The sequence below is a fragment of the Podarcis gaigeae genome (assembly GCF_964106915.1).
Source record: "Podarcis gaigeae genome assembly, chromosome: 2".
NCBI lineage: Eukaryota > Metazoa > Chordata > Lepidosauria > Squamata > Lacertidae > Podarcis > Podarcis gaigeae.
In genome coordinates this window covers 17,027,716-17,053,928 of record NC_139679.1, presented here as the reverse complement: position 1 = coordinate 17,053,928, position 26,213 = coordinate 17,027,716, and the positions used below count along the sequence as shown (strand labels likewise).

Here is a 26,213-nt window from a genome sequence, read left to right as displayed (position 1 = left end):
CGGTGCAGACGCACAAGGCAATCACTTCCGTTGAGGGTGTGGGGGGTGACGGCTTCGCGCACGCGCAATGCCGGCGCTCCGTGTTTGCGCGCCTGCCGCCGCCATCTTGGTAGGGGCAGGAAAGAGAGGCAAAGGTGAGGGGCTAGAAAAGCAGGTGATGAGGGAACCTTGAAGGGACGGCGGAGGGCAGCCCATACATTCCCGGCTCCCCCTCGCTTTCTAAGGTGTTTCCGAGGAGGTCTGCTTGAGTTGTCTGCCGCAGGGGATGAAACAACCTGTGGACTCCAGCTCCCATCAGCCGCGATGGTTGACGGGAGTTGTAGTCCAGTGAAGGGTCACCGTCCGTCCCCACCTCCCCATCCCCGATTCACTGGTAGGGGGTCGCCTGACAGAAGCCCCTTGGTCCTTCGCTGAATTGTCAAATGAGAGGCGCTCCTTCATCCTTTGATTTAGGAAGCGCTGCCTCCTAAACCCTCCCGATTTGTTGGGAGGAACTGGGTTATACCAAGAGGAAAGCACTCTGTGTATGCTTAGCAGCATCCTGTTCTTTCAGCATTCTGAGCTTCGATTCACAGTAGGCCATGGGCATGGCCTGCAATGACCAGATGCAAAGGAAGGAAGGCTTTGCCTTGTACCTTCCGCTTCCACAACGGTATGATGCTGTGTTGAGAGTCCTGCATTGCAGGTGGTTGGACTGATCCTTGGGGACCCTTCCAAAATCTACAACTCTATTATTCTTTTTTATTATCACCATCCAATCAGTTACCACACTTTTATTTCAGAAGGACTGGGGGAGGGGATATCCCTGACATGCTCTCCTGCATCACACAGCAAGTATGAGGAACCTGTGGCTTTCCAAATGCTGCTGGACTACAAAACCCATAATCTATGACCAGTGGTCAGGGGTGGTGTAGTCGAGGGTTTTCCAAACTTCGGTCCCCAGGGGTTTTTGGAGTACATTTCCCATCATCCCTGGCCACTGGTCCTGCTATCTAGGGATGATGGGAGTTGTACTCCAACAACATCTGGTGGTCCACGGGTTCCACATCCCTGATTTTCCGCAATCTGCTCTCATATGCTTTAAACCTGCACTTCTTAACCTTGCATATTGATCTTTATTGAGTGTCATTTTGTGTATTTTCATCTGTCTCAAGTTAGGTATGCTTATGGATGCCTAGATATTTACTTCCACTGGGGAGCGGGCAGGCAGGTGAGGCCTCCTAGACTTAGAGGCCTGAGTTGCCCTGCCATCGCATACCTAACTTGAGACAGATGCAATTTTGGGAGAGGGGAGACTGCCTGCTGGGGAGTGGGATGGCTGGCAAGGCCCCCTAGATTTAGAGGCCCTAGGCTTCAGCCTACATAGCCTATACATAAATCCGGCACTGAGTATGTGTTAGGAGAAGCATAAGCATCTGAAAAAATAGCTTCTTATGCAAAAAGTCAAGCTGATCAATCAGAAGCTGTCACATGATGAACTTGGTCTTTGTCTGCTACTGTACTGTGTAATGATGGCATCTTGAGTGTACTGATGCATTGGGTGCAACCTGCATTGCCCCAAAAAGCATCCCTGATGACCAACTCTTACCTGAGCTATCCTACAGTTGCAAGAAGGGATTGTTCGCCCTATGTTCAGGGAACTGTTAAAAAAGAAATAGATATACACGTAGGGTGATAGTCAATCAAATAATACTTGGAATAGACTCATCAAAATCATTGAGCTCAAATTCAATATTATTTAACTGGATAGCACTCTTATCTTTCTAACTGTGAGAGTGAAGAGTGACGCATGTTCTAATCTAGAAAACCCACCACTTTGTCACTACTTTAAAACTCTATTGTTGAAATATCCCTGCCTTAAGTGAACTGTGAGGAAGGAGAACTAGTACATAATTTGCTATAAACACAAGTCTCGGTGTGGGACAACAGTAACAGCCAATAGCAAGTTATTTTATGGCTCTGCAAGTCAGATAAGGCTGAGGACATCCTGTGCTACAGGACACAAACTGAACCACTTAACAAGAATTGCACAATCCTCCAGTTAATTTCAATATTCCTTACTCCAGGGCTTCCTCAAAGTCAGTTGGTGAAGCTTTTCACTGCATGGAGGGAAGCATCATATTGCTATTATTTTTTATTTTGTTAAATTTGTTAGTCAGTTTATCTTGTTCAGGGCAACACTAAGTGACTTACAACCAAACAAATAGAGATTCAGTTGCTGATAAAGCTCAGGCCCAGAGCTGGCAACCCTATTCGCACATACTGCCCCTATTAGATGAGAATAGGAGATGTAGAACAATTATAGGCACACACAGCTAATGCTTCTATTGGCAAATATGGTTGCAAGAGCTTTGGCCTCTCAGAAAGCCCTTAGCAGGACTCATCCTGAACTTTTAGGGCTAAGCAAAACAAAACAAAGCAGCACAAAGCAGCTCAGTACCTGAAATAAATTGCTTTTCTGACATGAGAAGCACACCTGCCTGGTTTGTACATGTAAATCTCCACTCCCATGGTGTACTCCAGGGGTTGTTAACCCACTAGTGAGCGTTTCAGGATTCCAGGTGGGCGGTAGGGGGTTCTACGGCAGAAGCTGAACCCATCGAACACTGGTGGGCGGTAAGGAAATTTTACCATCAAGAAAGATGCATTAGTGGGCGGCAGGTATAAAAAGGTTGACTACCCCTGGTGTACATAATGATACTTGTCAGTGTATCACAGGTTATACTGCCTTTGTACTTTGTCCCTGAAATCAGTGGAGATCCGTGCAGGATTGAGCAGGTAACCATAGCAATTGGGCGTAATGCCTGCTGTCCTCAACGCCGCCCCCCCCCGCCACATTCCAGTGACATAGGGAAATAACCTCTGCAAGGCGATCTACCTGTGTAAGAGTTTTCACAGCTAACTAGAGCCTGGTTTTAGAAGAGACCAAAGGAGTGGATTTAAAGCTCTTTCTGGAATGATCCCTCTGAAGAAAGCAAGGAAGTCATCCTGAATTCTATTTGGAGAGCAGAGGTCTGCTGGACGCCAAAAGAGAGTCACCACAGAGAAAAACCAGAGAGAAACAGCAAAGAGGTCCGGTCAAACGAGTGGCACTTTGGGTGATAAAACCGTCAAGCTACAACTAGGGCCAGAGGGAGGTGGTTATAGTAATCATTAGGGTGATATAGAATGTGATGGTTGGCACAGAATTTATTATACTGAAAATATCAACTTCCATTTTTTAAAAAGTAAGTGTGGCTGCAAATATATGCTTTAAAGTGGTGTGTGCACTTGGAGCAGGATAAAACCTTACTAGTGTCTGCCATTTTTAGACGAAAGGGTGAGGCGAACTTTTCTGAACTGTAATAATGCAAGGAGGGGAGGGATATTCCTTTAACGCTATGATTCTGTTACCTGGAAGTAAGTCCCATTGAATTCAGTGGGACCTGCTTCTGAATGAACTTGCCTATGATTGCACTGTAAATTAGCATAGACAAGGATTGAGGGAGCTAGTTCCTTTTTAAAAAAGTATTAACTTTCCCCAAGGGACACAGGTGGCGCTGTGGTCTAAACCACAGAGCCTAGGACTTGCCGATCAGAAGGTCGGCGGTTCGAATCCCCACAACGGGGTGAGCTCCCGTTGTTCGGTCCCAGCTCCTGCCCACCTAGCAGTTCGAAAGCATGTCAAAGTGCAAGTAGATAAATAGGTACCGCTCCGGCGGAAAGGTAAATGGTGTTTCTGTGCACTGCTCTGGTTTCGCCAGAAGCGGCTTAGTCATGCTGGCAACGTGACCCGGAAAAACTGCGGACAAACATCGGCTCCCTCGGCTAGTAAAGTGAGATGAGCACTACAACCCCAGAGTCATTTGCTACGGGACTTAACTGTCAGGGGTCCTTCTCCTTTACCTTTAACTTTCCCCAAGCAAAAGTAAAGAGTGATGTTTCAGATCAGGAACATGGTATAGATTGCAGTGTATTCTGGGGTATATAACACGCCAATGAAATGATATACCTTTTATTCATTTGTTTGTTCGTTCATTCATGTAACAGAAATTGTATACCGGTTCATCATAACTATCTAGAAATGTTTTACAAGATTTTGAGGGTGTTCTGACTTATTGCTTCATGTTGCTCAGACCTGCAGAGACCTGCATAGGAGGTGTAGCTGACAATGGCAGAACATAATGCCCTGTTGTGTCCTGCCTTGGATAAGGTGGCGGGTGAAGAGTTCCTGCAGAAAGCATTCCAGATCATGCTTGAGGAAGGTGTAAGGAAAGGGATGGATGCCTCTGAAAAGGTAAGGCTTTCAGGGCTCATTCTCACAACATAATCTTGGGGGTTGTTCTTATGTAATGGTGTATTTATCCAATGCTTAATTACTGGCGTAACGTGAAGATGGGACTATGTCATTTGGCTTTCAAGCATTTATGTGAATGCCGCCTGAACTTTTCAATACGAACTGGCCAACCTGTTTCCTTCCTTGTTAGGTGTGTGATTGGAAGGAACCTGAGGAGCTGCAGCAAATCCTGGACCTGGATCTGAAAGACGGAGGGGAGCCACAGGAGAGATTGCTGGACCGCTGCCGGGATGTTATCAGATACAGCGTGAAGACATGTGAGTGCCTGGCACCAGCAGCTCATTCGTGAAATAGCGTAGTTCTTGCATGTGGAGTAATATGTAGTTCCTGCTCCATTTAGGTCTTGTTTCCATGGCCTCAAGCAGCAAAACAGGATGCTTCTCATGTTAAGTGACCTGATAACAAAGCTGGCTATTGCCTCCAATGTAAAGACACGTGGATTTAATATAGCCTATATATGCACAGTAGCCCAAAGGTGATGAAAATTGTGAGCCAAGGGTGTCTGGCTAAAACACCCTTGAATTCACTGTCCTTGTACACATGAGGTCAGAATTCAAGACAAATATCTCTGGTTATGTAAATATGTCCTAAAGGAAACAGCACGTTCTGGCATCTTTTCAGCAAACAGAGACAGCAGCGTACCTATGTTCAGAGGCAAAGTACAGTGGTACCTCGGGTTACAGACGCTTCAGGTTACAGACGCTTCAGGTTACAGACTCCGCTAACCCAGAAATAGTACCTCAGGTTAAGAACTTTGCTTCAGGATGAGAACAGAAATGGCGCGGCGGGAAGCCCCATTAGCTAAAGTGGTACTTCAGGTTAAGAACAGTTTCAGGTTAAGAACGGACCTCCAGAACGAATTAAGTTCTTAACCCGAGGTACCACTGTAATAAGTGCTTCGGAAAACAAGCATTTTCTAGGGTTGGGTGATATATCGTCCAAAACTGGTTTGAAGTCCATGATATCAGTTTCATAATTTTTGACCTGGCAATATATTGCAAACCATGATATGTGTGTGTGTGCACGCGCGCTACGCAAAAATCACGATGCGGGGAAAAACTGTGAAGCCAGCCAATGCCTCTGCATAGCTCCATCCTTATTTCAGACATTGTGATATATCAGTATATCGCGATGTTTAGCTGGTGATATATCACGATGTTGAAAACCAGATATTGCCCGGCCTGAATGCCTTCCTGCTGTACATTTCATTCACACCCTGTGTAAAAGAGTGTGTTCCCCACACACCACTTCCAAAAAGAGAATTGTATTTGGTATGATGTGATCGTGCTGCAGACTGATCCAAAGTAGCTTCAGTTCAGCGTAGCTACACACTCTCTTTCTCTTTCTTTCTCAGGTCACCCACGATTTTTCAACCAGTTGTTTTCAGGACTTGATCCCCATGCTTTGGCCGGACGGTTGATCACAGAGATGCTCAACACCAGCCAGTATGTGTTTGCACTTTTCTGATGAAACTATGGCATTAAAATAGGTTGCAGTGGCTTTCTTGGGCTCAGTATGGATTATAGTTTTAAAAAGAGCTGAAAATGGTTAGATTGAATAGATTAGGGTGTTGCTTCCTAGGGTGTACCCACATATTTCTTTTGTCCTCTGCAATCAAACAGGGTTTGCAGGTTCTTCAAAGGCAGAACTTTTTACCAGAGGCAAAAGTGGTCTTAGTGTACGTACAATCTTTTCCCCCAAAGAGCTTTCAACTCTGAAATACATGTCTTTTTATGTATATATTTCTATCATTATCCCTTTCTATATACAGTCGTACCTTGGATCCTGAACACCTTGTGAGTCGAACATTTTGGCTCCCAAACACCGCAAACCCTGAAGTGAGTGTTCTGGTTTGTGCATGTTCTTTGGAACCTGAACGTCTGACGTGGCTTCTGCAGCTTCCGATTGGCTGCAGGAGCTTCCTGCAGCCAGTCGGAAGCCATGCCTTGGTTTTTGAACGTTTTGGAAGTCGAACGGACTTCCGGAATGGATTCTGTTCGACTTCCGAGGTACCTCTGTATCTCTATCTAGCGCTTTTGGGGGGGGTTAAAAAAATTGAGGTGCCAGTGTCCGTATATAACTAGAAGGGCCATGGGTATCTGCACAAAATGGATGCCATGGGCAGCAAAAAAGAGATTCATGGTACTCTGTAGTGGCGAGTACCGTCACAAAAACCCCTCCCCAGTGTGGTGTAGTGGTTAAGAGCGGTGGACTCGTAATCTGGTGAACCAGGTTCACTTCCCCGCTCCTCCACATGCAGCTGCTGGGTGACCTTGGGCTAGTCACACTTCCTTGAAGTCTCTCAGCCTCACTCACCTCACAGAGTGTTTGTTGTGCGGGAGGAAGGGAAAGGAGATAGCTAGCTGCTTTGAGACTCCTTAGGGTAGTGATGAAGCGGGATATCAAATCCAAACTCTTCTTCTTCCTCCCTCACTAATTCCATCCTTGATCCTGGAAGGAAGAGAGCATAGTAGTTTTCTAAGTGAGCCACCTCCTGTGATGCAGGCAAACTACATATTTCTGATAACGCAAAGTTGTGGGGTAGAAACATGACGCAGTTGTATTCACATATTCACATCCATGGCAAGGAGCAACTGTTAAGCCAGAACAGCCCTAGGTAAGCCCTAAGGTGGTGATGTCATAGGACAGGACATCATGCTTGCACTCCCCCACCCCGCCAAGCTAAAGAGATAGATGTTGGCTGTCAGCACCCATGCAGTTCCTCATATCTGGTAGTTTGTTACATATATTCTGCACGCTGCATTACTTAAACACCACACACTTCTCAGGGGGAATCAGTAGGACATACAAGCAGGTATTGCACTGTTGGGCTCTGTTGTGGAGGCATGGCGTTTTCAGAGCACTCAAAATTCAGAGTTTTTGTATCCAGGAAAATAGAGTGCTTCTTCAATACCTCAGAGAGCATGTCTGTTCATAGTGTGATTGTCTATCCCTGCGGAATGAGATTGTCAGAATAGTTCAGTGGTAGAACTATGCCCAGGTCATTTTGTGAACCATTTTACTTTCTTTTGTGATTTTTTTTTTCATTTTAATAATATTTTTTTCAGCGGCTGTGTGCGCCCTGCTAAGGGATGAAGGTCTCAGTGTAATTATAATAGTACAGTATAATTCCTTGGATTCCTGATAGGCCTGCCAATGTCCCTCCAACCATTCGCCAACTTTACTCTTTACTTCCTAGGCACCTTTCCTAGGTGAAACTCCCCAATACCTACTTGCGACTTACAATTACAGGTATATGACCTGGACCAAAACGTCATCTCACCTTGTGTTCTAGGTACACATATGAGATCGCCCCTGTGTTTGTATTGATGGAGGAGGTGGTTCTGAAGAAGCTGCGGGAGCTGATTGGCTGGGAGGAAGGGGATGGGCTCTTCAGCCCTGGTGAGTGCTAGTCCTTTCTGGATGTTCTAGGTCAAATCTGCAGCAGTACCTTTACAGAGGGCTGTATATTGTCCACTTGAAGTAGATTTAAGCCCACCTGGACAATGGTCTGAAATGATGGGATTTGTAGTCAAATAACATCTCAAGGCCACCACAATGGCTATGGCTGACTCTGGTCTGCAACTTGTTGCACCGAAAACAACTTGGAGTTTTGCTTTAGGAATCCCATATTGATTCTTGATATTTGACATTATAATTGTGATTTGAAAGTGAAAGCAGGCAATCTTCATGCTCTCTCTTCTCTGCTGCTTCTGACTTTGCATGGATTCTTGACTACTTGCATATTTTATTCTGGTTTTGCTAGTAATGGGGATGGCTAAGCAGCCGGTCAAGTGTTTCACTGCTTCCCTATCCACTGGAAATCTTCTTTCATTCCTCCTCTGGCTTCTGAGATTTTAGAAGCCATTGTCCATTTGTAACCTTCACAGACGTAACAAACAACGCCTGCTTTGTAACAAAAGACGCCTGCTCCTTGGGAGAAAGGCGATGACAAACCTGGACAGCACCTTAAAAAGCAGAGGCATCAGCCTGCCAACAAAGGTCCGTATAGTTAAAGCCGTGGTTTTCCCAGTAGTGATGTATAGAAGTGAGAGCTGGACCATAAAGAAGGCTGATCGCCGAAGAATTGATGCTTTTGAATTCTGGTGCTGGAGGAGACTCTTGAGAGTCCCATGGACTGCAAGAAGATCAAACCGATCCATTCTGAAGGAAATCAGCCCTGAGTGCTCACTGAAAGGACAGATCGCGAAGCTGAGGCTCCAATACTTTGGCCACGTCATGGGAAGAAAAGACTCCCTGGAAAAGACCCTGATGTCGGGAAAGATGGAGGGCATAAGGAGAAGGGGACGACAGAGGACAAGATGGTTGGACAGTGTTCTCGAAGCTACAAACATGAGTCTGACCAAACTGCGGGAGGCAGTGGAAGACAGGAGTGCCTGGCGTGCTCTGGTCCATGGGGTCACGAAGAGTCAGACACGACTAAACAACAACACACCTGATGATACATTCTGCATCTCTGCTGTGTTCTTACAGAATTAAGGCATACACATATACCTGGCTATGAGTGCATTAAATAGCATAGAAATAAATAACCTTAGACCATGATCTCTCTGGGCTCTTTTTTTGCAGGGGGCTCAATCTCCAACATGTATGCCATGAACGTGGCACGATACCACCGCTTCCCAGATTGCAAGCAGAAGGGTAACTGGGCAATACCGAAACTGGCAGTGTTCACTTCGCAGGAGGTATGTTATTCTCCTGAGTTGTTTGTTTGTCTGTCTGTTTGCTGCCTGATATTTGACTGTGCTGCAGTCTTTCCAGAGGCCACCCAAGTGAAGGAAGGACTCTCTGGTCCTGAATGGGTAACTGTGCCCCTGAAGGACCAGGTGTGCAGCCTGGGCGTCATTCTGGACTCACAGCTGTCCCTGGAGGTGCAGGTCAATTCTCTATCCAGGGCAGTTGTGTACCAGCTCCATCTGGTACACAAGTTGAGACCCTACCTGCCCGCAGACTGTCTCGACAGAGTGGTGCATGCTCTAACTATCTCCCGCTTGGACCACTGCAATGCACTCTATGTGGGGCTATCTTTGAAGGTGACTCGGAAACTACAACGAATCCAGAATGCAGCAGCTAGACTGGTGGCTGGGAGTGGCTGCCGGGACCATATAACACTGGTCCTGAGAGACCTGCCTTGGCTCCCAGTATGTTTCCGGGCACAATTCAAAGTGTTGGTGCTGATCTTTAAAGCCCTAAATGGCCTCATTCCTGTATACCTGAAGGAGTGTCTCCACCCCCATCATTCAGCCCAGACACTGAGATCCAGCTTTGAGGGCCTTCTGGCGGTTCCCTCGCTGCGAGAAGTGAGGTTACAGGGAACCAAGCAGAGGGCCTTCTCGGTAGTGGCACCTGCCCTGTGGAACACCCTCCCATGAGTTGTCAAGGAAATAAACAACTACAGTGGTACCTCGGGTTAAGTACTTAATTCGTTCCAGAGGTCCGTTCTTAACCTGAAACTGTTCTTAACCTGAAGCACCACTTTAGCTAATGGGGCCTCCTGCTGCCGCCGTGCCGCCAGAACACAATTTCTGTTCTCATCCTGAAGCAAAGTTCTTAACCCGAGGTACTATTTCTGGGTTAGTGGAGTCTGTAACCTGAAGCATATGTAACCTGAGGTACCACTGTACTCTACTTTTAAAAGACATCTGAAGGCAGCCCTGTTTAGGGAAGTTTTTAATGTTTAATGCTGTATTGTGTTTTTAATATTTGATTGTGAGCTGCCCAGAGTGGCTGGGTAAACTGAGCCAGATGGGCGGGGTATAAATAATAAATTTATTATTATTATTATTATTATTATTATTACTACTACTACTACTACTATTATTATTATGGAACTCACAGACCACAGTTTCAAAAACCCTGCCCTAGTCCATAGTTAATGCCATTCCCATTTCCAGTGTGTGTGCTTCTCCTTCTTGCATACTAGGACAAGTGAATGGTTGTTTGAGAAAGCTAGAGTCAAGCCATGTAGTTGAGATCATAGAATCATAAACGTGTAGCATTGGAAGCGACCCTCGAGGATCTAGTCCAACCCCCTGACAGATAGACATTCTGTTGTGGCAACCATAACCTAGGTTTAAGGTGCTATTTGATGTCTAGTTTATGTGTCTGAGTTTCTATCACTGGTAAAGATTGGCCACCACTTCTCCAAAGGGATACACAGCAAATTTTATGATGGCTTCTGTATTATCCCAGACAAGACCAGTTCCAGCACTGGTGCATATGTGTGGGTGTTGTGACTGTGGCTTCAGCCTTGCCCAGACCTCAAACCTGAGGTCTCCTTGGAAGTGGAACAGGGGGGAGACTGCTGTACACGTTCTCAGCTGTAGGGCCTTTGCCACAGTTATGCTATCCTCAGGCTGTTATTTTAAGATTACCCAGCCCTGGGTCATCTATAAGTGAAGAAGCCAAGTTACTGATTAAGTCTGTCTAGCAGAAGGATTGAGAAATCCCAGTGTTAATGTTAAGTTTGGATTAGTGAAGGATTAAACCAATATTCTAGTATAATGTTTTATTTCAATTCTGAGCTGCTTACTAGTGGTTTTGCTCTCCCCTGCTGCTTCCTCTTTACCATATACTTCTTTTGAATAAATTATTTAATTGGATTTCTGGGGCGGGCCAATATCTGCACGCACTCAGGGGCTGCTTCACCTCACACATGGCTTTGGCTGCTGGGGCTACACTGGGAGAGCAGAGGGGAGACAGGCTAAAGTTGTCAAGAAGGAGCCTTGGAATGCAGCCAGCTGTTCCCCTACTTCTTTCCCCTGCCCTATAATTTTTATTAAATTTTCTGTTTTACATTTTAGAGTATTCATTTAAACAACCTTAAAGTATCAATGATTTCCCTTCTTCTCTTTCTATGGCTCATTTTGCACAAACAAAAATCCCTGCATATTTTATATAAACTAAACCATTCAGTACCTTGGTTTGCATACGCTTTGGATTACAAACACGTCAAACCCAGAAGTGTGTGTCCCGGTTTGCAACCTTTTTTTGGATTACAACCCATTTATTTATTTTTTGATTATGAACAAAAAAATTTGGAAGCCCCATGGGCGAAAGTGCACCTTGGGTTACAACTTGTTTTGGTTTACAAACAGACCTCCAGAACGGATTGTGGTTGTAAACCAAGGTACCACTGTACAGTGGTACCTTGGGTTGAGTACTTAATTTGTTCCAGAGGTCTGTTCTTAACCTGAAACTGTTCTTAACCTGAAGCACCACTTTAGCTAATGGGGCCTCCCTGCTGCCGGAGCACAATTTCTGTTCTCATCCTGAAGCAAAGTTCTTAACCTGAGGTAATATTTCTGGGTTAGCGGAGTCTGTAACCTGAAGCGTATGAAGCGTATGAAACTGAGGTACCACTGTATTAGACAGCTTCCAATAGAGGTAGTATCAGTCCATGGTGCCTGATGCCCATTGGTGCTGCTAGGTCAGAAGCCAGGAGGCCAACAGGAGGTGGCGCCACAGAGCCAATGACACGCAGAGCCAACCAATTCTAGGTTTGTCACCATCTCCCTCCCTGCTAAGTTCTATAAGGGCAAAACTGAGACTGCAGAGGTGGAAGCTGACAGGCAGTGCCACCCATTGGGCTGGTTGTTAGAAGACCCACATTTGGGTGTTTGCTGAGAATAGGCTACAGTTGGTGGGCCAGTGTCTTATTAGCCTCAAATGGACCAGCCTCTGCTAGTATCCTTTAATTCCCTCTTTTTCTGGCTTCTCTTCCAGTGCCATTACTCCATCCAGAAAGGAGCGGCTTTCCTGGGCATTGGCACAGACAACATCTACCTTGTTGCTGTTGATGAAAAGTGAGAGCTTCCATCGGAAACCCTTGTGAGACTTGACCTGGCCCGGGTCTCCTGGCACTGCCAGTGGACCAGCTCATAAAATACCGTATTTTTCACTCTATAAGACGCACCAGACCACAAGACGCACCTAGTTTTTGGAGGAGGAAAACAAGAAAAAAATATTCTGAATCTCAGAAGCCAGAACAGCAAGAGGGATCGCTGCGCAGTGAAGGCAGCAATCCCTCTTGCTGTTCTGGCTTCTGGGATAGCTGCGCAGCCTGCATTCGCTCCATAAGACGCACACACATTTCCCCTTACTTTTTAGGAGGGAAAAAGTGAGTCTTACAGAGCAAAAAATACGTAATTTGCCCTGAGAAATGATACTTACCTACCAAACGCACCTTTAACAGATGCCTCCCCTGGGAAATACCCAAGGACAGAGATACCATTGCTTATCTGCGTTTTTCTTTTTCTTTTGTTTCCAGATTCCCTCCCCCTTCCCCAATACTTAATGGAAAATTATAACCCCATAGACAGGTACACAGTGATTTCACAGCTAACATAGGAGCTGATAAGGGGGGGATAGAATTTAGCACCCTGAAAACCAAAGATTTATTTTTATTTCTCTTCTAGTCCTCAAGACGGAAAAGATGTTTCCCTCAAATTCTTTCCAATGACCAAAAGTTCCGAAAAGGTTCAGGTAGTGCATTAACACAGGGCCTAGAATTGCATCAAGAAGTCCTTAAGCCACTGTGTCACTTTGCACATTGCCTTTGAGACAAAGTTGGCAGAGATTTAAAACAGGCCTCCCAAGAGGTTGAATGGATCATCCTTGAGTGGTTGATCTGCACAAGCTAGGCTCTTAACCTAAGAGCCTCGGACATAAGATCTCCAGGTTGATGGACTATATGGAATTGACGGAAAGGACTAGCAGAATCCGAAACCAGGGAGAGGAGATGGTGGAAGAAGATTGGAGAATTTAAAGTCTATATATAGAAATATTTTGAAATTGATGAGTGATAGAAAAATGGTGGAAAGAAATTCTATGGCCTTAGCAGAAATGTTATAAGGAGTTAAGCATATATTAGTATTTTAGTTTTAATGAAAAATAAGGATAAAAAATATGTTAAGATATTTATAATATGACAGAAAATAGAGAAAGATGGAAAGGATTTGCTGAAATAATTAATAGAAGTGGAATACAAAAAGGGAGGTGAGAGGAAGTCGAGGAAACAAGGGAATGAAAGATAGAGCATGGAAAAGGGATGATGTATGTTTTTAAATGGTTTTTGTTTTGTTTTGTTTAGGGTTAGGGTGGGTTAGGGTTTTGTTTAGCTTAGTTAAATGTGTTTAGCTTAATGTGTTTAGGTTGTGTTTTGTATTGTTTATATATTGTATTGTTTCTTTTCTTTTTTTGTTTTTTCCCCCTTGTCTTTTTTTTCCTTTTTCCTTTCCTTTTCTGTAATCTTTAAAAGTAATATATATATATATATATATATATATATATATATATATATATTAATGATCTGCACAAGCTAATGTGGAACAGGTATATGTGGATTTTGCAATTTCGGATTGCAGGTAGGGGATCTTTTTCTCGGTGCTTCCCCTTAGGAAAAATATCTTTCAATGCTTCACTGAGAGGGCTAGCCTAGAACTCTTTCTCTGAAAGGCACTAGTTTTCTGTGTGCACAGGGAATTTTGAAACAGGGAGGCATTTGACCATGAGATTCTATACCTGCTGCAGCCTGTAATAGCACATCCCAGGGCAAACATGCACCACACGATTCTGCTCCTTGCATAGGTTGGTTCTAGAGGTGGATTGTCTTAAGGCTCACTTCTGCCAATGCTTTATTTCTCCAGGGGAAAAATGATCCCTGCTGATCTGGAGAAAAAGATCAACCAGGCCAAATCTGAGGTAGGTTTCCTCTGGGCAGTTGAAGGGGGCAGAACTTGGAGCATAGGACATTTTCCTTCACAATGCTCCATTCTATTTCTGAGGACTTGCCTACTTATACCTGAAGGAGCTTCTCCACCCCCATCGTTTAGCCCGAACACTGAGCTCCAGCTCCAAGGGCCTTTTGGTGGTTCCCTCACTGCAAGAAGTGAGATTACTGGGAACCAGACAGAGGTCCTTCTTGGTAGTGACACCTGCCCTGTGGAACGCCCTCCCGTCAGATGTCAAGGAAATAAAAAACTCTCTGACTTTTAGAAGACATCTGAAGGCAGCCCTGTTTAGGGAAGTTTTTAATGTTTGATGTTTTATTGTGTTTTTAATATTCTGTTGGGAGACACACAGAGTGGCTGGGGAAACCCAGTCCGATGGGCGGGATATAAATTGTTGTTGTTAACAGGGGTGGCTAACCTGTTACCAAACTTGATCAGAGAGAGACATAGAGTGGGGGGGGGGTTGTTGGGAGACACAACATCCTTGCAATGTTTTTAGAAAATCAGCTCTAGCCAACCCAGACTGCTCTGGCTGGAGTTAATGGGAGTTGTAGTCCAAAACTTCCTGAGGGCACCAGGTTGCCAAAGCCTGCGCCAGCTATACTTCCCGTTTGCCAATGCGTGCTCCTGATGTTCTTCTTTTCCAGAGGGCATTCCCCTTCTTTGTCAATGCCACCTGTGGCACCACCGTCCTGGGAGCCTTCGACCCTGTGGCTGAGATTGCGGAAGTGTGCGCAAGGCACAAGATCTGGCTTCACGTTGATGTAAGTGCAGCATACTGAGGGATTGGTGCCCTACAGATCCTTGGGGATGGCAGGAGGTGCCTGTTATAAGTGTGTGAGAGAGAAAATGGGGAGGGATGTGTGTGTTCTGTGTCTTTTACACCCTGAATGCCACCCAGATCAAGGATCGAAGATGGTCCTTAGAGACAGGTGGTCCACTTCTGACATATTGGCAGCTGAGGTGGCTTTTCTATCACAGTCCCTTGCTCCTCCCTCCCCCAAACATCTCCTGAAGTAGCATTCAGGGAGTCGACAGGAGCTGCAGCCGAAAGGTCAAAGCAGCTGTTTCTTCCTGCACGCACAGAACGACCTTTGTGTACATACACAGGTCTCTTTGGATCTGGACCAGTGATTCATGTCCACAGAATTGATTTCTTATGTCATGTGGAAAAACTAATGTCACAATCATTTCCCCCATGCAATTTTACTTTTTTGGTCCGAGGATGATCTCACAAACCTGTTCCTTTCAGGATGTAGTTGCAAGATTGGGCCCAGGCAGAGGTGCAACAGGTAACCTCCTAGGATGAATTGTTCTGTCATGTCTCTGCATCAGAAGTGACTGCGTGCTGCAGATGCAGGGACGCAACAGACTAACCCGCCCCTATGGAGGAAAGACCAGAGCAGTGAATCAGTCGTGCATAGATGTAGCAGACAACCTGCTTTGTAGGGTGATTACTATATAATTATTATCCAAGAGGCAGTAGGGTAGAAGAGGGACAAAAATCAAGGTGGGGGGGGCAATACTGGGAAGAAGGGTTGGATGTATTTTTCGTATCTGTGATCATTCCAAGTAAGTCCAGCATTTGGGTTTGGGGGCAGAATTCAGTGTCATGAGATGCTTTCATCTGGAGCTTGTGATTGCCCTCAAGTTTCTAGCCCTCATAGATGGGCCCTTAAAGGTAAAGGGACCCCTGACCATTAGGTCCAGTCGTGACCAACTCTGGGGTTGCGGCGCTCATCTCACTATTGGCCGAGGGAGCCGGCATACAGCTTCTGGGTCATGTGGCCAGCATGACTAAGCTGCTTCTGACAAACCAGAGCAGCGCATGGAAACACCGTTTACCTTCTCGCCGGAGCGGTACCTATTTATCTACTTGCACTTTGATGTGCTTTCGAACTGCTAGGTTGGCAGGAGCAGGGACCGAGCAACGGGAACTCACCCCGTCGCGGGGATTCGAACCGCCGACCTTTTGATCAGCAAGCCCTAGGCTCTGTGGTTTAACTCACAGCACCACCTGTGTCCCCTAGACAGGCCCTTAGAAATGCCTTAACTGTTGGTGGCATAGGGACAGTTGTGGGTCTGTCCCACAACCAGCTCTCGTGCTCAGTAGATATGCCACGATGAAACAGATCAAATGCATAAACAGGGGTAAGACTCCCATTCCATCACTGGTCAGCTATCCCTGGAATTATGCTCTTCAGGTATTTTCAGATTGGGATTTCTGACCACACGAGCACCTCGTTGACACACTTTGCCCAGATGGGTTCTTAATGACCGATACGCCTCTGTCACTCTCTTGTAGGCTGCATGGGGCGGCAGTGCCCTCCTCTCGCAGAGGCACCGGCACCTTCTGAATGGGGTCGAGAGGTAGGCAATATTTACTCTTCAGTGGGCTTTGAGCTGTATACCAATGGACTGGTGATGCAAGGGCTGGAATGCTGCGTCCCAAAAGCAAGGAAGGATTGGACTCTGATTAATAAAATACACATGAGGCTTGACCAGCAAGACTCTGGGAAGAAGTGTCAATGATAATCTCTCCACCCCTTGGCCCAGGTCGTTTTATTCACAAAAGAACTTTTTACACAGTGTTCGTAAGAACCAATCAGATTTCCTCTGAGCATTTAAAAAAAACCCACGTGGGACAAACTTGAAGTTAAAACTACAAAGTGCTAATTTGAGCATGCATACATTCTGGGGTAAATAAAACAGGACTAAAGGAGGAATGCATTCAGCAACCCCGGAGGTCATAAACAAGCAGTAAACATGAGAGGAAGGATGGCAAGGAAAGATTAGGCATCTTTATCACCTCCATGTGAAACTCTGTTTCCGGGCCCTAAGATCTACCTAAAGATTAACAAAAGCCACATCAAAGTAACCTACTATCTTTATGTACTGAGGATGCCTGGTCTGTGTTTCAGAATGTTTATACGTGCTTGTCAGCCATAGAGAAATGGGCAGCAGAGAAAATGGCAGAGATGCAGAGGCTTGTGGGATTTGATCAGAAATTATTGTCTATGACCCAAGCCCAGGCAACGCAATGCTTTCATTGCGAACACAATGGCTTGTTCCATTTTTCATATTTCCTCATAGCAATCCCACCTGACCCCCACATCGGAAATGTGGATGGATGGGCTGGTGAAGCAGCTCAGCATATACCCAAGCAGCCAGCCTCGAGTCAGCAACTTTATATGGGACCAGCCAGGTAGAATCCCTACATACTTAATCCCCTCATAGAGGGTCACCTATGAATCTCAGCTAAAGCAATCCATGACAGATGGCCATCCAACCTCTGCTTAAAAACCTCCAAGGAAAGGGAGTCCACAAGAGTTCCACAAAATGGCGGGCAGTTCCCTTGCCTGGCAAGCTGGCACAGAAAGCAAGGAGCCCTGGATCCTGCCATAACAGATCCCTGGTGCCCTGTGACAGGTTGTATGTGAGGCTGCCTGTTCAGGACCAAATATATCGGCAGCCCAATAGCTTTCAGATAAGACACCTGCCCCCCTGAATAGCCACTGCTTGTCATTGGCCTGATTCATGTCCTTCATTGTTATGTACTGAGTTGAATAGAATCCAAAAGGCAATAGTCTGATTGGTCCTAAAACAAAAGGATTCAGAATTCAGCAGTCTGATTGGTCCTAGAACAATAGGGTCCAGAATGTAGCAGTCTGGTTGGTCCACAGGAGCCACCCAATCCAGCTCCAGGTGGAAGTGAATCCGCAACCTGATTGGCCTACAGGTGAATCCCGGAATTAGCCAATCACGTGGGGCCCATTGTGTAAATGATGTATATAAAGCAGACATTCTGGGGGAACTTCCATTCCTCCTCACCACTATGAGCTGAATAAAGAGAAGAAATCCACTCTCGACTCTGAATATATTTCATTCATAATATTACTGTCACGTCCAGGGCATCATTTTGCAACAGGCTGCTGCTGGGGTCCAATTCCAGGATGGGTCAAAGGAACCGGTGCCAGTAACAAGGCAGGCTGGAGGTCAGGCACTAGATCAGGCAAACATGCATTGGGCAGGGATAGGGGTCAAAAGCAGGAGATCCGGTCACAGATAGCCTGGAGGTCAGATATGGGGCTGGTCTCATTGAAAGAGGCTTGGCGTGGCTTCTAACGGTTATGAAAACATTAACATACACAAAGCTGTTGAGTTTTTGACCAAGAAAGGCATATGTTTTAAAGGTTTAGCAAAGCTTCATTTTTTTATTTAAATGAGGCTAATAACATCCAGACTCTGCTGGCAAGATAAGCCAGCGTTTGGAAGGTTTGATATCTGAATAATGAACGATGGTGATGAAGGATGAAACTTGGGCTCCTTAACCCCCTGCAGAAATATGTAAATGAACAAAAGCAACAACAAAAAATAAGTTTTAATTTATGACAACAGCATATAGTTTCCCTAACAGAGTGGTTGTCAATTGTTCTCTCCCCTCCCTCCATTATTTAACTTTTGTTTGTGTGTTGTGTGTGTGTTACAGATAGGTGCCAGACACTTAGGGTGAGCGAATGTATATTGCTGTTGAGCATGACAAGTTGGTTTTGATGGAAAGTTTTTATGTATCTACATTCGCTTGTGAATTCAACTGACCACCTTCATGCTACAGGCTCAGATGGGTCTGTCCCACAACCACAACAGTTCTGCAGCACAGAGGGCACTTTTAGCTGGCAGAGTATTGTTTGCTGGTGGCACCGCTCCTGCCTGAAGACCTCCACCAGCGCCTTACTGTTACAGTGGATGTCAACAGCCACATAAAGTATATGTATTGATCATTCCAACCGACTGCAAATGCCTAAAGAGCCATTGGTGAATGTTGATACTGTTAGCATTTGCCTGAGTCTGTCCAAACAATGGAGGAATAAGTAAAATATATATTTGGGGCATTCTCAAAATTCACCCAGGGCTGTAAGCCCTGACTTGTGAAGGTCGAACTGACAGACATTTCCTTCTGGAAAAGCCTTGTTTACGTTGCAGTATTGGATTTTCTTCTCCCTATTCCTCCTGTTCCCGCAACATTCCCACAACATTGCTTTGCATTTTCCTGCATATTAGGATAGGATATGTTCCATGTCGAAACAAGCCGTGATAACGTTGTTCTTCTGTTTCCCTACACAGGGCAGATTCTGTAGCTTGGAATCCCCACAAAATGCTTATGACTGGGCTGCAGTGTTCTGCCTTCCTGCTCCGAGACAACTCGGTAGGTATTTGGGCTGGGGATGATTCAGCTTAAGGAACTGGCCTAATGTCATGTGAGTGGCAAGGAAGCGGGGGGGGGGGGGAATGAAGAAAAGAGATGGCAGTGTCCCAACCACTTTTTGTTGGAATGTTGAGGGTGGCAGGAGAGGATATATTATTTATTAATATTCTTCCTAACTTGTGCTAGCAAGTTCCTTTGCTTAGCAGAGTGCATTCCCCCTTTACACAGCAGGAAACTGGTTGCAAATTCATGTGAGTTTCATAACAACAACAAAACAACAACAACAACAATTTATTATTTATACCCCGCCCATCTGGCTGGGTTTCCCCAGCCACTCTGGGCGGCTTCCAACAAAATATTAAAATACAGTAGTCTATTAAACATCAAAAGCTTCCCTAAACAGGGCTACCTTCAGATGTCTTCTAAAAGTCTGGTAGTTGTTTTTCTCTTTGACATCTGGTGGGAGGGCGTTCCACAGGGCAGGTGCCACTACCGAGAAGGCCCTCTGCCTGGTTCCCTGTAACTTGGCTTCTCGCAGTGAGGGAACTGCCAGGAGGCCCTTGGCACTGGATCTCAGTGTCTGGGCAGAACGATGGAGGTGGAGACGCTCCTTCAGGTATACTGGACCGAGGCCGTTTAGGGCTTTAAAGGTCAACACCAACACTTTGAATTGTGCTCGGAAATGTACTGGGAGCTAATGTAGGTCTTTCAAGACCGGTGTTATGTGGTTATGTGGTCTCGGTCACCAGTCTAGCTGCCGCATTCTGGATTAGTTGTAGTTTCTGGGTCACCTTCAAAGGTAGCCCAACACAGAGCTCATTGCAATGGTCCAAGCGAGAGATAACTAGAGCATGCACCACTCTGGCGAGGCAGTCTGCGGGCAAAAAGCAATTCAATCTGGCTTGTCCAGATTGAAATGTGTTCTAATATTTCCTGGTAAGACCCCTTGAATCCTAAAAGAATCCTAAAAGAATAAAGACACCACAGTCTTATTCATAAGCAATAAAAAGAAAGTTGACTCACGATCAGGCAGAGCACAGTGTGATCCCTGAAGGCAGGCTTTAGGCTTAAAGTTACAAACATATACAAAAAGGTTCACCCCATAAGGGAGATGACCTGGGGGACTGCTTGGCTGGCAGCCAGCAGTTCAGTCCAGGAAGTTCGCAGGACGAAAGGAAGATGGAGGAAGAGATGGAGTGGCAGCATGCCTTGTCCTTTTACCTGGTCTGGAAAGGTCACGCCCACCCACTTGTCATGTGCAAGGAAGGATGCTCCAGCCAGGTGTAACAGGAAGTTTGACTGGCTGGACCAACAGCCCCTTGCATGTCCACTCTAGGAAAACAAAGAATGTTGTATTTGACTGCTCCCAGTGGATTGCATGCCACACTTTGGTCTGTGGCCCCACACACCACTCATTTTGGCCCCCCACTCACAACCAGCTTGAGAACTTGACAGATCACCCCCAAGGAAATGTGGCCCTGTCCACTCCTGCCTCCACCCAAAAGTCAAGGTGAGGTCTGTGTGTATGTACGCTATGCAAAGATATATACAGATTTGCATATATTTGCTTATTGGTTGTGCTGAATTTATTGTGCTTCTGCTAGCTATCGCAAGGGGGGAGCTATGCAGAAGAATCCCAAAGCCCCCGCCCTCTGAGTAAGGCAAACAGTCCCCAGCTGCCCCCTGACTCTGAAACAACCATTTGCAATCATAAGGGATAGACACTTAAAAAATAAATTGGAGCTTAGATTCAGACAGATATTTTTTTTTGGGGGGGGGGAGTGGAATTCTTGACTACACATGGCCCTAGTCCTACCTGTCTCAGTGAGCTCTCATTGGCCCATGCAGGCTGGATGTTTGTCTCTCAGATTTGCAAGGTCCCACTTCTCAAAGAGAATTAATTGATGTCTGTTTTTATGCATATTGTGTTGTTTTTGTGATGTTAGCCACACTGAGCCCAGCCTCGGCTGGGGACGGCAGGATTCAAATAAAAAATTATTATTATTATTATTAAGAGTAGCCCAGCTCATAAGGGGCGAGGCAGTCCTTGAGATCTGCTGTGGAGACACTTCCCTTTGTGTCCTCTCCACTTTCGAACTGCACTTAGCTGGGATGCGGAGAAACAGCTGTCTCCATCAACCAGCTTTCCCCAACCCGGTGGCTTCCAGGTGTTTTGGACTACGATTCCCATCATCCGCATATTACTGGCTAGGGCTGATGGGAACTGTACTCCAAAACATGATGCTGACTGTGGATGATGGGATTTGGAGTCCAAAACATCTGGAGTGCCCAAGGTTGTGGAAGTGTGTCGTATATTGTGGTTGTTGTTTTTCCCTGTGGAAGCCTGGTCTTGCTCCAGTCCCAAAAGTTCTTCAGTCTCCTGATCTTTCTTTTTTTGAAAAAAATCTCATGGTTTTATCCTGTGTATTTCTTATCTTAACTGTGGTTGAAAGCCACGCTATTTATTTATTTATTTATTTATTTATTTATTTATTTATTTATTTATTTATTATTAATCCTGCCCTTCATACGAAGATCACGGGGCAGTTTACACTATAGAAACACAAATGACATACCATAATAACGAACAATTTTTTTTTAAAGACCATAGACTATTTAAGTACCCAAAGGCCTGAGAGAAGAGGAATGTTTTTTACTAGCGGCTAAAGATATGTAATGAAGGCACCAGGCATGCCTCCCTGCGGAGAGCATTCCACAAGCAGGGTGCCAACACGGAAAAGCCCCTGCTCTCATGTTGATGCCTTCTGGGCCTCTAATGGAAGAGACATGCGAAGAAGGGCCTCTAGAGAATGATCAAAAGCCATTTTAATGGACCGGGCGGGGAAAGGCAGGAATATGTTACAATAGAACGTAGGAACATTTTTTTTTTAAAATTCTGTTTTGGCTTTTCCTCCCTGGCAGGGCCTGCTGCAGAGATGCCACTGCGCCGAAGCCACTTACCTATTCCAGACCGACAAGTTCTACAACAGGACTTACGACAGGGGGGACCAGACCATCCAGTGTGGCCGCAAAGTCGACTGCTTCAAGCTGTGGCTGATGTGGAAGGCCAATGGCACCAGGGGTTTAGAGCAGAGAGTCGACAGGGCCTTCGCCATGACCAGGTGCACCTCGCGGGATAAGGGTGGGAGTGGGGTGGGTGGTCTCCCTTTCAACTTGTCCTTTCTCAAAGCCGAGGGGATCAGGATGACACCTCCATTGCCTAGTTGCCGGCAGGTGAATGTTACAGAACTCATCCCAGTTTCCTGGCCTTCTCCTTCTTCCCTCTGCTAGGTACCTGGCTGATGAGATCAAGAAGAGAGAAGGCTTTCAGCTGGTGATAGAGGTAAGAAGTGCCTGAGCTCCAGGACTCGACAGGCGTCAGTCTCAGAATCTGTATTCGGTGGTAGGGTTCAACCCTAGGACACAATAGGGCGCCCCTAGGCTTGCTGAGACTTTCACTATTCTTTGACAAGTCTTACACCTATGAAGCAATGACAAACCTAGGCAGCATCTTAAAAAGCAGAGACATCACCTTGCCAACAAAGGTCCGTATAGTTAAAACTATGGTTTTCCCAGTAGTGATTTATGGAAGTGAGAGCTGGACCATAAAGAAGGCTGATTGCCGAAGAATTGGTGCTTTTGAATTATGGTGCTGGAGGAGACTCTTGAGAGTCCCATGGACTGCAAGAAGATCATACCTCTCCATTCTTAAGGAAATCAGCCCTGAGTGCTCACTGGAAGGACAGATCGTGAAGCTGAGGCTCCAATACTTTGGCCACCTCATGAGAAGAGAAGACTCCCTGGAAAAGACCCTGAGATGGAGGGCACAAGGAGAAGGGGACAACAGAGGATGAGATAGTTGGACAGTGTTCTCGAAGCTCCCAACATGAGTTTGACCAAACTGCGGGAGGCAGTGGAAGACAGGAGTGCCTGGCGTGCTCTGGTCCATGGGTCACGAAGAGTCGGTAATGACTAAACAACAACAGCACCTATAAAGGTGTCGTTTGTAATGTTGGACCAATGATTCCTCAAGCCCTTAAGCAGTGTGGCTGTCTTTGTGGGGGGACCTTTACTAGTCCTCATTGAGGTTATTTTGGAGAAGGCAGGAACTGAACTCAGAGCACTCCGCATGCAAAGCACACACTCTTCACTCGGAGCTGCAGGCTGATTCCTCACCTGCAATCAATCACCAAAGCTGTCGAACAAATTTGATCCTTGGCATCTTTCTTTGGTGTTTTCGGTGAAACATGCCCATCCGCCAGACAATGGGCATCCTATGCCACCAAGCACGGAGATCTAAACCTTATAAAACAGGTCACTTCTATCTATAATTTTTGCGCTTTGCAGCAGTAAGATCCGAGGTCACCCTGAGCCTGGCTTGAACTCTCAAGGCACCTGTGGATTGACAGGATAAAGATGCACCCCTGCAGATAGGGGGTGTATGCTATTGAAATATAAACCAGGGCCCCCAGAACTTCGCACTTCACAGGGGATGGGTGTGTAGGAGAAATATATTCCTGAACACTTCCCTTAAGATGTCTTGTTCTTCTTTTCTTTTAGCCAGAATTCATCAATCTGTGCTTTTGGTACGTGCCTCCCAGCCTACGCGGGAAGGAGGGATGCACAGATTACTGTCTGAGATTGGGCAAGGTAATAATAATAATAATAATAATAATAATAATAATAATAATAATGTATTTATACCCCGCCCATCTGGCTGGTTTCCCCAACCACTCTGGGCGGCTCCCAAAAGAATATTAAAAACACCAAACATTAAAAACTTCCCTAAACAGGGCTGCCTTCAGGTGTCTTCTAAAAGTCAGATACAGTGGTACCTCTGGATACAAACGGGATCCGTTCCGGAGCCCTGTCCCCATCTAGAAGCAAACGTAACTAGTGACGGCACGTCTGCACACGAGTGCGTCGCTTTTTGCCGCTTCTGCGCATGACGTCATTTTGAGCGTCTGCGCATGCGCAAGTGGTGAAACCCGGAAGTAATGCGCTCCGTTACTTCCGGGTTGCCGCGGAGCACAACTCGAATGCACTCAACCCGAAGCACATTCAACCTGAGGTATGACTGTAGTTGTTTATTTCCTTGACATCTGATGGAAGGGCGCTCCAGTGGGCAGGCGCCACAACCAAGAAGGCCCTCTGCCTGGTTCCTTGTAACCCCACTTCTTGCAGTGAGGGAACTGGCAGAAGACCCTCGGAGCTGCACCTTAGTGTCCGGGCTGAACGATGGAGGTAGAGACACTCCTTCAGATATACTGGGCCGAGGCCATTTAGGGCTTTAAAGGTCAGCATCAACACTTTGAATTGTGCTCGGAAATATACTGGGAGTGTTGAGAATCCTGTGCAGCCTTTCTCAACCTGTTTGTCCCCAGATGTTGTTGAACTACAACTCCCATCACCCCTAGATAGCTAGGCCAGAGCTCAACGATGATGGGAGTCGTAGTCCAACAACATCTGGAGACCTAGAGGTTGAGAACCGCTGCTGTAAAGGAAATGGTCCACTCTGACAAGAGGCTGTGGATATTGTGCATGTGCTGATTGTGCTCATTCTTCTAAACTGGGTTGGGTGGGTGCTGCGTCCCAGTGTCCAACCAAACTCTGAAACTGGGTTCCTTCTTTGCCCGGGTTTAGGTGGCTCCAATGATCAAGGAGCGGATGATGAAGAAAGGGTCCATGATGGTGAGCTACCAGCCACTTGGCAACAGAGTCAACTTCTTCCGCCAGGTGGTGACTAACCCTGCAGTCACCCGAGAGGACTTGGACTTCTTCCTTGACGAGATCGAGAGGCTCGGAAGAGACCTGTAGCAGCTCTGTGGCCCACTTCTCTGGACCCTCTGGCAATGCAGGTGGGACTTTACACCTGAAATCCAGGAGCCTTCGGTTTTCTTTCTCCACCGCCTCCCTCTGCAAACCTTACAAGAAGCAGCAGAAGCTGCAACTCGCCAGGGCCTCCAACTCGCTTCCCCCCATTCTCACCTCATCCCTCTTCACATAAACATCAATGATATCTGGAACCCCAGGCCACCGGGCCTTCCTTCTTCAGAAAGGGGAACAGCCAAGGCTGCTGCAAGGAGCTTATGGAAGTGGAAGGTGAGACATGGAGGAGGAAGCAACAGTCAGCCTCCAAGGCCCACTGCAGAAGAACAAAAGACCCCAAAGACCTGTTTTCTGGCCTGCTTGCACAAACCTTGCTTTCTCTTTTAAAACCAGAATTTGATTAAAAATTGTTTTCATTCCTCTCTTTTTCTAGTATTTTTTTAAATAAAAAAACCCACAACCACAAAGCAATGCTTTTTTGCTTTGCTTCATGGAGCACCCTCGGTGACCTTGTAGAGTTTGATAAAGAAAAACAGAGGTCCCTGCCTCCGAGGAGCTTCCAGCCTAAACTCAGTGTTGCATTTGGGTCTGATGCACGTAAAATACAAGCTGGGAAACTTATCAAACAGTAAGAAATCAACACATGCCTAAATTTGAGCTTGAGGTCCAAGACAAATTCTGCTTGGCCTGCAGAATGCCCCTGGTGTCTCCTGTTTAAAAACAGAACCAGGAAGTGGGGTGAGGGTGGGGGTGTGTCTGCCTGAGACTCTGAAGCGAGCCACAGCCACCCACAGTAGATATTGCCAGGCTAGATGAGCAGGCAGGGTTGGGTCCAACCTTAGTCATAGGGTGCATCTACGCACAGGAAAAACTGTTATAAATAAGTAGAAATTAAATTGTTATAACAAAAGAAAAAGAAACACTATGTAAAAATCCGCACAGAATTTTTTTTGCTCTCCATCGCCATCTGGTGTTGCATGTTTATAACACATTTTTTGACTAATATAGCTGAGTCCATTCTCACAAGTTGAAATTAATGAATGTGACTTCCATAGGTTAGGGGTGCCATATTTCAAACAGTGAAAATCTG

At 46.0% G+C, this 26,213-nt stretch overlaps 1 protein-coding gene across 3 annotated transcripts; it reads left to right on the top strand.

The window, feature by feature from the left end:
• The first annotated feature begins 46 nt into the window (after positions 1-46).
• Positions 47-25,540, top strand: CSAD (cysteine sulfinic acid decarboxylase). Of its 3 annotated transcripts, none has more exons than XM_083728921.1 (15): positions 47-134; positions 4,124-4,276; positions 4,467-4,593; positions 5,691-5,781; positions 7,632-7,738; positions 8,927-9,042; positions 12,083-12,162; positions 14,005-14,059; positions 14,736-14,852; positions 16,394-16,458; positions 19,213-19,294; positions 22,217-22,416; positions 22,586-22,637; positions 23,855-23,944; positions 24,938-25,540. In XM_083728921.1, the coding sequence occupies exons 2-15, from the start codon at positions 4,151-4,153 to the stop codon at positions 25,109-25,111; spliced, it is 1,482 nt and encodes a 493-aa protein (XP_083585047.1). In that variant the 5' UTR covers positions 47-134; positions 4,124-4,150; the 3' UTR covers positions 25,112-25,540. The 3 variants fall into 3 exon arrangements, with proteins under 3 accessions (XP_083585047.1, XP_083585048.1, XP_083585046.1); XM_083728922.1 differs by lacking the exon at positions 47-134 and adding an exon at positions 522-652; XM_083728920.1 differs by lacking the exon at positions 47-134 and adding an exon at positions 1,190-3,072.
• Positions 25,541-26,213: the final 673 nt, after the last annotated feature.

What these genes read in the sequence shown, in the direction of transcription:
- CSAD (XM_083728921.1), top strand. Translation starts at nt 4,151, where the DNA reads ATGGCAGAACATAATGCCCTGTTGTGTCCTGCCTTGGATAAGGTGGCG. An exon ending in GCTTTCAGCTGGTGATAGAG is followed by an intron (nt 22,638 to 23,854) that starts GTAAGAAGTGCC and finishes CTTTTCTTTTAG; the next exon opens with CCAGAATTCATCAATCTGTG. An exon ending in ACTGTCTGAGATTGGGCAAG is followed by an intron (nt 23,945 to 24,937) that starts GTAATAATAATA and finishes GCCCGGGTTTAG; the next exon opens with GTGGCTCCAATGATCAAGGA.